This window comes from Drosophila grimshawi, unplaced genomic scaffold, assembly GCF_018153295.1.
Source record: "Drosophila grimshawi isolate 15287-2541.00 unplaced genomic scaffold, ASM1815329v1 contig_311, whole genome shotgun sequence".
Classification (NCBI taxonomy): Eukaryota; Metazoa; Arthropoda; class Insecta; order Diptera; family Drosophilidae; genus Drosophila; species Drosophila grimshawi.
In genome coordinates this window covers 7,013,180-7,021,370 of record NW_025063098.1, presented here as the reverse complement: position 1 = coordinate 7,021,370, position 8,191 = coordinate 7,013,180, and the positions used below count along the sequence as shown (strand labels likewise).

Sequence of the window (8,191 nt, the reverse complement as noted above, 5' to 3'; positions counted from 1 at the left end):
GTATTTTTTTAAATACACACACACATATACATGCATATGAAATGACAAACCCTTATAAATTAACACCGAGGACAACGTTAAATCTATATGCGATTATGCATGTATGTACATATATGTAATATAAATCGTACATATACGTATATGTATTTATTGTAGTTTGTATCTTTTACCATATAAACTCAACGAAATGCAAGGAGAGAAACAACAACAAAAACAAAAGCAAAAAAAAAAAAAACGTTAATCTGAATTTCGTTTCAAAAACACACTTTGTATATCCCGAACCATTTTGTCGGCTCTAAATCACGAAATATATATAAAATGAAAAAGGAAAACAAAAAACCAATAGAGATTATTGAGCACAGCACAAAATAAGTAAAAAAAAAATATTTAATTGAAAAGTTTTGATGGGTATTCCTAAATTCGGATTTGTTTGTTACTTTTTACTAACTATGGACTGCCTGCAATAAATTTTGTTAATATTTTTATAATGTGCATTTTATGATATGATGATATTAACAAAGTTCTATTCAACTCGACAAAAAATCAAAATATAATCTGTTTTATTTTTGTATAATCTATTATACTCGACGTATAGAAGAAGTATGTACATTTGAATTTATGTATTTATATACAAATATACATACAAATATGTATTGTGCTTTTGTCTATTATATATGTATTTAACATTGGACAACATTTCTTTTTATAAACGATGAGTGCTAATTGCTCCAATAGTTGCATAATTGCTTAACACATTAATTGATTAGTTCTATTTTCATAAGTTACAAGAAAACACAAAAAAAAAAAACAAAACATACAAAATACATATTTTTTTAAGAAACTGAGAATAACCGCAGAAATATGAAATTAATGAATATACATTTACCATAGTAAAAACCATATTTTATTTGTGAGCAAAATGCATGTAGATTTAATAAAAACAACAACAAAAAAAAAAACAAAGTACAGAAATTGACATGTAAATCGATTTTTATTTGAAGTACATAAATTTCAGAAGACTGATAACTGCCACAGCAACTGGCATTTTGAAAAACGTACGAAATATTAGTATTTATGTACAATCGTCACGCTCAAATCCAATGCCAATGGGATGGATGCATCCAGAATGTGTGCTAAACAGGCGTACAATCATTGCGCTCGCAATGGGTTAAGTAGTTCTGTTCGTTAATGAATGTGTGGGTGCATTTGGGGCAGTGGAAGCGTCGATGTCGATTGCTGCCGGGATTCTCGTGCTCCCGGAGATGTGCCTTCATGTTGTACATTTGAGAGAATCGCTTGTTGCATACCGGACAGGCAAAGGGTTTGGCGCCCGTATGCGATCTTGTGTGCCTTTCCAAATGGGCTTTTGTCCTTGTCTTAAAACCACACACCTGACACTCCAGACGCTTTGAATCGGTGTCATGGATCATTTTGTGCTTGTACAGCGCCACCTTATGCACAAAACGTTTTGAGCACACCTCGCACTGATACGGCGTCTCACCCGTGTGCCATGCCATATGGTGTTTCAGCCGAAACTTGCGGCTAAACCGCTCACCACAATGCGGGCACTCGAACTGTTTAACTGGCTCGTGATTCTGGAGGTGGCCAATGAAGCCGGAATACGATTGCAGTGTTTTGCCGCACTGATCGCAGACGTAGCCGGGGAAATGTTCGCGCTTTGTATGCGCATTGTATGAGCGACGACTGCTGAACTGTTCCGGACAGCTCGGACACTGGATGTTTACCGTATAGTCGCCAGAGCTGTCTTGATCCTCGGCATCGGAGATTAGGTATTCTATGGTGCCATTAATTTGGTCTTCAAAATCGCTTAGGACATCCTTATCTTCTTCCTTAAACATTTCAAGCTCATCCACCGTTTGCTTGACATCATCTTCATCATCGTCATCCTCATCCATATCCGCTTCGGGTACCTCTTCATTAATAATTATCTCGTTCTCAATATCTAATTCTAAGCCAACTGTCTGAAATTCCTCAACTTCCTCGCAATCGGAGTTATTCTTTTCAATAAAATCATGTTCGGTTTCCAGTTCCGCTTCCGTTTGTACTACAACCGTTTGATCTAAAATTGTCGCCTTGCTTTGCTGTTCTCCTAAATCGGATCCTTCATCCAAATCGGCAGCTTCCACGGTTTCGACCATTTCGACGCTGACGCTGCTGCCATCGAATTTGTCGACGTCGTCAATTTTGTGGTCATTCCGTGAGATTGTCGTCTTGAAGTCTTTTATAATGAATGGACTGCGTATTAATTCCAGTATCTCCTGGCGCAGCTTGCGGGCGATTTGTATAGATTTGTGGTATCGTAATAATTTCTCGCAGCATTTCTTGCAAATTGTCGAGCCAACCTCGCCAAGCACATAGCTGGTGCCCTTGGTGCACTGCAGCACCAAATCACTGATCAATATGGGTGGCTTTCCGATAGTCTCCTCGTGTATATTTCTGGGATTGCGCACAGAAAACTGGCAAATGCAACAATTCATTTTCAGATCTAATATATTTTAACAAAATATTAATACATTCAGTTCTGCTTGCCGAGAAACATCGTTGCCCAATACTAGTTGTCAGTGTGGGAAATGCTTGAAAATGCACCGATATTTTACAGCGTTTCCACTGCGACCGATAGTAAATAAATAAAAACTATCGCTCTGCCCCATTTATGAAATTTGTACTGACTGTATTTGTATTATACAATACCCAATAAAATTGATAACAGAAAGACATGTTATATTTCTATTGGATTTATTAATAATTTCATAATGCCAATGCATTTCTTTTAAAATAAGACCGAAATGGCTTTAGCGATTACTTTCTTACAGATATTTTGTATTTGCCGTATTTCTTTGACGATTTCAATATGTCTTTAGTTCTATAGTGATCTGCTCTTCCAAAGGTCTAGAAAAATAAAATACAAAACATTGCCAATTTACCGTGGTCAATACATTTTTACTTACCTTGCATTTACCATATATTTTTATTTTACGACTGTCACTATTGATGTTCATCATACCACCGCCCAGAGCCCGCGTACAAAGTCCCAGTTTCTGCATTTCGGAGCGAATGCGATCGTATAAGTTAACTATGAATATGGATAAATTAAATACAACTGTCAACTAGATAATCCAGTTTATAAACTGACGATGTCGTTTTGCCTTTCGACCACGCACGATAGTCCTTGCGAATAGGCTTTCACCATGAATGTAGATCGAGATCAACAGGTAAAGAATTTCCCCACTTGCGATTTGAATCTTGGGTACACTAACGAGTGCTCTGCCAGTCTTAGAACTGACTGATCTAAACTGTTGTACTACACACAATAATGCTTGATTGATTCTCAAACGATTTGCACAATTATTATTAATATAACTTACGAATATGGTTTGCTGCTATCCGGAATGGAAGCGCGACTCGGAAAGTATTCATTTCTGTACGTTCAAAAAAAATATTTGTATGGAATAAAAAATTTGGAATTTTTGAAAATGTTTCTTCCGAAAAATGTGCTGTCCAACTATTTTTAATGTTTAGGCCAAGCACATCGTTGAAAATTCTCAAAGATGCTACTACGATTGGAAAACAAGGAGAAACAAACAAGTTGTGCTCATAAGTGATACATATTTAATTTATAAATTAAGTTGACGTATGCTCAAATAATAATATCGAGTGCAACTAATATCCCTCATCGGTTGTTTCGATTTCGTAGTCCGAATACTTGGTTTGCAAGATTCTTTTTGATTCCATGTGATCAGCTTTCCCAAAGCCCTGTTATACAAAAGAATGTAAATTCATAAGAACAGTTAAAATGCATATTGAATAATATGCACTCACCTGTGAATATCCATAGACCTTGAGGTACTTTTTATCTGGATTGTGTTCAATGCGTCCTCCACCCAGGCATTGAGTGTCCAGGCCCTTTTCCTTACACACCTCCATTACACGATCATAGATATCCGCTAAAGTATACATCAAATTAGTTAAATCTTACATTCCCACATATGTAACCAAAAAAAAGCTTACAATGCCATTGACAATCGGCATATCCACGAACAACATTCTTTTCAACTTCACGTGAATCCTCGCTGCCAGTGATTTTTATTAGAACGTATTTGAAAATACCTGCGCCGTCTATGTCTACCAAAGGCAGTGCCAAAACATCCTTTTCGGTCATTTTGAGAAATCTAAATCCTTTTAATAGTGTTAATAGTGAAATTTCCTAAAGCCGGTATTTAATTATTCCATTTATGAGCCTTACCGTTCGGGCGAAAAACAGCTGGTTTTAGCAAATTTCTGAAAACACAATGCATATTAAATAGTGATGACATAAATTGAAACAGTGCTGTTATTTTTGTAACTGCGAGTTTCGATGGTATTCCACATTTATCGCAAGTATTTATGATATTCCGGCTGTGACTAGTTCAGTGACGCACTGTGGTGTTATTTAAGGCTTCAGCTGCTATAGTTTATTTTCTAATTTGCGCACATATTATAATTTCGCGTCAACTTCTTAATAATAAAATTGCGGTGCCTTAATTCGTTACTTTAAGTGACTGGGCAGAGTAAGGATCGATAAGATAATGCTCGCTGTTAAGCAACAGCGCCGTAAATGTTATGTTAAGTAAACAGCTGACGGCTTTTCTGTGTGTACAGAAATCATAAATGAGAGAAAAATCGCCAATTGTGTTAAACACAGATTGTAGTCAAAGGAAAGGAAATATTTAGGAATTAAGAGTACACGACGGGTATGTATAAAACATGTATTATATGAAGTTAATAATTTACTGAATTACTTTTCTGAAAAGACTATAAAGTATTTCTCGAAATGAGCGCAAAGCGGCCGTTCTGTTTCGTTTGTGGCAAAGTGAAGTCTGTTGGCGTCCTTCAGCTCATTGAAGGCAAGTTTATCAAATTTGCACAGCTCAACAATAATACTAAATATAAGCAAACATTTTTAGGATGCATCGTACCTGGCACTTTTAAGCCCATCAAAGATATACTGAAATACTTTGAGAAGGTAATTAATCAACGTTTGGTACTGACGCCAACGTCCGTTGCTTGTCGGGATTGCTTGGAGTATCTGTTTAACTACGACCGGCTTGTTAGAAATCTCAGTCAAGTGCAGCGTCAAATTGCCGACTCCTTGCTGAGTTGTCGCAAAAAAAAGACGACATATCTGGCGCCAAGGAAAGAGGTTGTCAAAGCAAAAGCGCCTGACTCGAAATCAAGAATCCCAGATGACGAGTCGCGGCATAACTCATTGTCCGAAGATGTAAAGGACGAGCAACAAGATGATCAGTATTCCACAATGAGCGATGAGCAGCATCAAGAGTGTCAATACAGCGAGAGCGAGGAGAGCATGGATGCATCAGATGGCGATGACAATCTTGATATTCCCTGTCACATATGTGGCGAACTGTTCTCAAATCAAGATTCCCTCGAGCGGCACATCAAAACGGACAATTGTCAAAAGAACGAATTTGCCACCTGTAATATCTGTGGCCTCAAAGTGAAAGACGAGGAGGTCCTTGATTTGCATATGAACCTGCACGAGGGCAAAACTGAATTGGAGTGCCGCTACTGCTCGAAAAAGTTCTCGCACAAGCGCAACGTGCTGCGCCACATGGAGGTGCATTGGGACAAAAAGAAGTATCAGTGCGACAAATGTGGGGAACGTTTCTCCTTATCATGGCTGATGTACAATCACCTAATGCGCCACGATGCCGAAGAGCACGCCCTGATCTGTGATGTGTGCCATCAGCAGTTCAAAACGAAGCGCACCTACAAACATCACCTGCGAACCCATCAGACTAACCGGCCACGCTATGAGTGTCCTGATTGCGAGAAGTCCTTCGTCGACAAGTATACGTTAAAGGTACACAAGCGTGTGCATTTACCCGCTGAATCAACAAAGTCTACAGCAGATTAATAATAAGCTAAACATAACACGAAGACATAGTTTATTAAAAATGTGTATGATTTTATTATGTCATTTTATTATGTGTTTTTTTTAATATTGGACTGATTTTCAGCACGCAAAACGACATTGTATTGTTTATTGTCAAAGAAAAAACGTATCATTATTATTTTTAAGAAATTTGATAAAAATAAAACTAACAAATATAAAAAATAAAAAAAAACATTCCTTAGAAATTTATGGTCGAACTCATAGAAACCTATTTATAATCCAAACTGGGAAATTTTGAATATTTACCTGCGCAGGCTTCAAAATCTGAGCAATAAAACAGCAGATGTTGGGTTTTAAGAGAAACTTACCTGTTTACCATTTATATAGCCTGGACAATGCACTTTTGTACTTAGTCGAGCACTTGCCTTTGAAAGAACACATCCATAATGGACATATTATTTATAAAATTAAATGTGTGCTCAGATTTGATTGGAAAGGGTGCCATAGGGAATATAGCCTGGTTAAATAAATTCTGTGCAGCATTTCACGAGTTTGCCAGCAAATTTAAAATGCATCTGCCAGATGTGGCGCCCAAAGATGACATGGAGGGTAAAATTAGAATACATGTGGAGACATTATTTCTGTGTTTTATCCAAGTGGTCACCTGCATCACACAGCTGGAGCGGACGATCAATATGGAGAACACGCTGGGCAAAAGAGTTAAACTGCGACTGACTCGGACACACTTCGTTGATCGGATCGAGTGGTGTTTGCGACGATTGCAGGCATCGCTTTATCATCTCTCCGAGGAGGCAATCGCCAGCAGTGGCGTCAAGCTGGAGGATTTATCTTTTGTGGAAGTCTTGGACGTGGCTCTCGATAAATTGGAAACCTTTAACGAAATAGTGCACGATGTGGACACAGAAAGCCGTTTGGACAGTGAGAATCCCCAGTTGTGCATTGAAGTGAATCATATTGTGAGGCATGCCTTGGCCTTTGCAAATGTCGCCCTGGAATCGGATAAAAAAGCTATGACGGTTATTTGTGAGACTGTTTTAGATGAATGTTCCGTCTTTGAGCATAACTTTGATCACCATAATCTTGGTGAGCGCAAATTGGAAGCTTTATCGATACAACGTGCCTTGTATTCCCTAGAGACATATCTAAATGAAGCTCTTTTGCGCTTGATCTTCACAAGCTTCAGCGATGCGGACGAAATATCCGTAAACAGACTGAAGAACGTATTGCAAAAATGTGAAATTTCGAAAGATGTAGAGAAACGTATATGTGATTTTGATATCAATATGGATCGCATTCAACAGATTGGTGTATTTGCCATAGCTTTCGCATCGGATGTTAAGACAAAAACAATTATACGAAGTTGTTTGGCCTCATTGGAATCCCTCGATTCGTGCATTGTGCCCGCATTTCAACTCCAGACATCGACGTCGGCTTCATATCATGCCAATATTTTAGAGCATCACTTCAAGGAGGAACTTATGGTTTTTCGGAATGTTATTCATGAAATTATCAACAGTCGAGCGCTGATTGACATCTATTTGGATATGCTAGCTGAGAGTATTGATGGTGCAGAGAAACTCTACCAGAAGCAACGTTTGTTGCAAGTTGCCCAAATGGGAAATGTTCTCTTTCAGCACTTTCATCTTAAGGTAAATTATCAGGAATTGTGCGCTGATGAATGTGGCAAGCGTTTGCATCAGGATTTCGTTGTAATTTTGGGCGAATGTCAGGCTATACTCGAACTTACGGTTCCAGTCGATCCCAAACGAGTTTTAAAGCGCTTCAAAATTTTATATTCAGTTTTAGCAAAATTACGTGATGTTTGTGGAGGAAGTATCAGAGAGGGATCTGTTTGTCCCAATCAAAATTCCCACATGATATCAAAAAATTTAAAACACAATTCTATTCGACAGCAAACATTCGTTAAGCCTGGAAAAGAATTTACACATGATAAAAGCTCTAATAATAAGTCTTCAAATTCATTATTGCATGAAAGCGATCTAATTAGTTTTCAAATAACTGAAATTCTTCAAATTAATTAAAATATAGTGATATTTAAGGTTAAATTTTAAATTAAATAAAATAAAACAAAAAATACAATTTACTAAACTTTTCGCTTTTTGTATTTGTTGATATCTCAGCCGACTAGTAATTTTAATTTTAGCAATTATTAATAATGATTTCACTGGCGTGGCAGCCCTAAAATAAGTGTTGGTAAACCAATGAGGTTCGTGAACGATAGTTCAGACAGCGACA

The 8,191-nt window shown here is 37.5% G+C and overlaps 5 protein-coding genes across 6 annotated transcripts; 2 read left to right on the top strand and 3 right to left on the bottom strand.

Moving 5' to 3' along the window:
- Window positions 1-972: 972 nt before the first annotated feature.
- LOC6563046 (zinc finger and SCAN domain-containing protein 31) lies at window positions 973-2,568 on the bottom strand. The gene has a single exon (XM_001990096.2). The coding sequence runs from the start codon at window positions 2,496-2,498 to the stop codon at window positions 1,134-1,136; it is 1,365 nt and encodes a 454-aa protein (XP_001990132.1). The 5' UTR covers window positions 2,499-2,568; the 3' UTR covers window positions 973-1,133.
- A 172-nt stretch (window positions 2,569-2,740) lies between these two features.
- LOC6563047 (sex-regulated protein janus-B) lies at window positions 2,741-3,516 on the bottom strand. Its single transcript, XM_001990097.2, has 4 exons — window positions 3,387-3,516; window positions 3,155-3,322; window positions 2,970-3,094; window positions 2,741-2,910 (listed from the first exon to the last, which is right to left on the bottom strand). The coding sequence occupies exons 1-4, from the start codon at window positions 3,436-3,438 to the stop codon at window positions 2,821-2,823; spliced, it is 435 nt and encodes a 144-aa protein (XP_001990133.1). The 5' UTR covers window positions 3,439-3,516; the 3' UTR covers window positions 2,741-2,820.
- Window positions 3,517-3,614: 98 nt separating this feature from the next.
- Window positions 3,615-4,294, bottom strand: LOC6563048 (sex-regulated protein janus-A). Its single transcript, XM_001990098.3, has 4 exons — window positions 4,265-4,294; window positions 4,030-4,197; window positions 3,841-3,965; window positions 3,615-3,774 (listed from the first exon to the last, which is right to left on the bottom strand). Exons 2-4 carry the CDS (start codon window positions 4,178-4,180, stop codon window positions 3,682-3,684), a joined length of 369 nt encoding a protein of 122 aa, XP_001990134.1. The 5' UTR covers window positions 4,181-4,197; window positions 4,265-4,294; the 3' UTR covers window positions 3,615-3,681.
- A 340-nt stretch (window positions 4,295-4,634) lies between these two features.
- On the top strand, window positions 4,635-5,998 carry LOC6563049 (serendipity locus protein beta). 2 transcript variants are annotated; one of them, XM_032737457.1, is made up of 3 exons: window positions 4,635-4,751; window positions 4,812-4,904; window positions 4,965-5,998. In XM_032737457.1, the coding sequence occupies exons 2-3, from the start codon at window positions 4,832-4,834 to the stop codon at window positions 5,933-5,935; spliced, it is 1,044 nt and encodes a 347-aa protein (XP_032593348.1). In that variant the 5' UTR covers window positions 4,635-4,751; window positions 4,812-4,831; the 3' UTR covers window positions 5,936-5,998. The 2 variants fall into 2 exon arrangements, with proteins under 2 accessions (XP_032593348.1, XP_001990135.1); XM_001990099.2 differs by having other exon boundaries at window positions 4,658-4,751; window positions 4,821-4,904.
- A 283-nt stretch (window positions 5,999-6,281) lies between these two features.
- LOC6563050 (serendipity locus protein alpha) lies at window positions 6,282-7,862 on the top strand. The gene is made up of 2 exons (XM_032736978.2): window positions 6,282-7,768; window positions 7,849-7,862. Exons 1-2 carry the CDS (start codon window positions 6,361-6,363, stop codon window positions 7,860-7,862), a joined length of 1,422 nt encoding a protein of 473 aa, XP_032592869.1. The 5' UTR covers window positions 6,282-6,360.
- Window positions 7,863-8,191: the final 329 nt, after the last annotated feature.

Excerpts from the sequence above, each read along its gene's own strand:
- LOC6563047 (XM_001990097.2), bottom strand. The coding sequence starts at position 3,438 with ATGAATACTTTCCGAGTCGCGCTTCCATTCCGGATAGCAGCAAACCAT. Across the intron at positions 3,323-3,386 it reads GATAGCAGCAAACCATATTC|TACAACAGTTTAGATCAGTC; the intron begins GTAAGTTATATT and ends TATTGTGTGTAG. Across the intron at positions 2,911-2,969 it reads AAATATATGGTAAATGCAAG|ACCTTTGGAAGAGCAGATCA; the intron begins GTAAGTAAAAAT and ends TTATTTTTCTAG.
- LOC6563046 (XM_001990096.2), bottom strand. The coding sequence starts at position 2,498 with ATGAATTGTTGCATTTGCCAGTTTTCTGTGCGCAATCCCAGAAATATA.
- LOC6563050 (XM_032736978.2), top strand. The coding sequence starts at position 6,361 with ATGGACATATTATTTATAAAATTAAATGTGTGCTCAGATTTGATTGGA.
- LOC6563048 (XM_001990098.3), bottom strand. The coding sequence starts at position 4,180 with ATGACCGAAAAGGATGTTTTGGCACTGCCTTTGGTAGACATAGACGGC. Across the intron at positions 3,966-4,029 it reads TGCCGATTGTCAATGGCATT|CGGATATCTATGATCGTGTA; the intron begins GTAAGCTTTTTT and ends TGTATACTTTAG. Across the intron at positions 3,775-3,840 it reads AGGTCTATGGATATTCACAG|GGCTTTGGGAAAGCTGATCA; the intron begins GTGAGTGCATAT and ends TTTGTATAACAG.
- LOC6563049 (XM_032737457.1), top strand. The coding sequence starts at position 4,832 with ATGAGCGCAAAGCGGCCGTTCTGTTTCGTTTGTGGCAAAGTGAAGTCT. Across the intron at positions 4,905-4,964 it reads CGTCCTTCAGCTCATTGAAG|GATGCATCGTACCTGGCACT; the intron begins GCAAGTTTATCA and ends AAACATTTTTAG.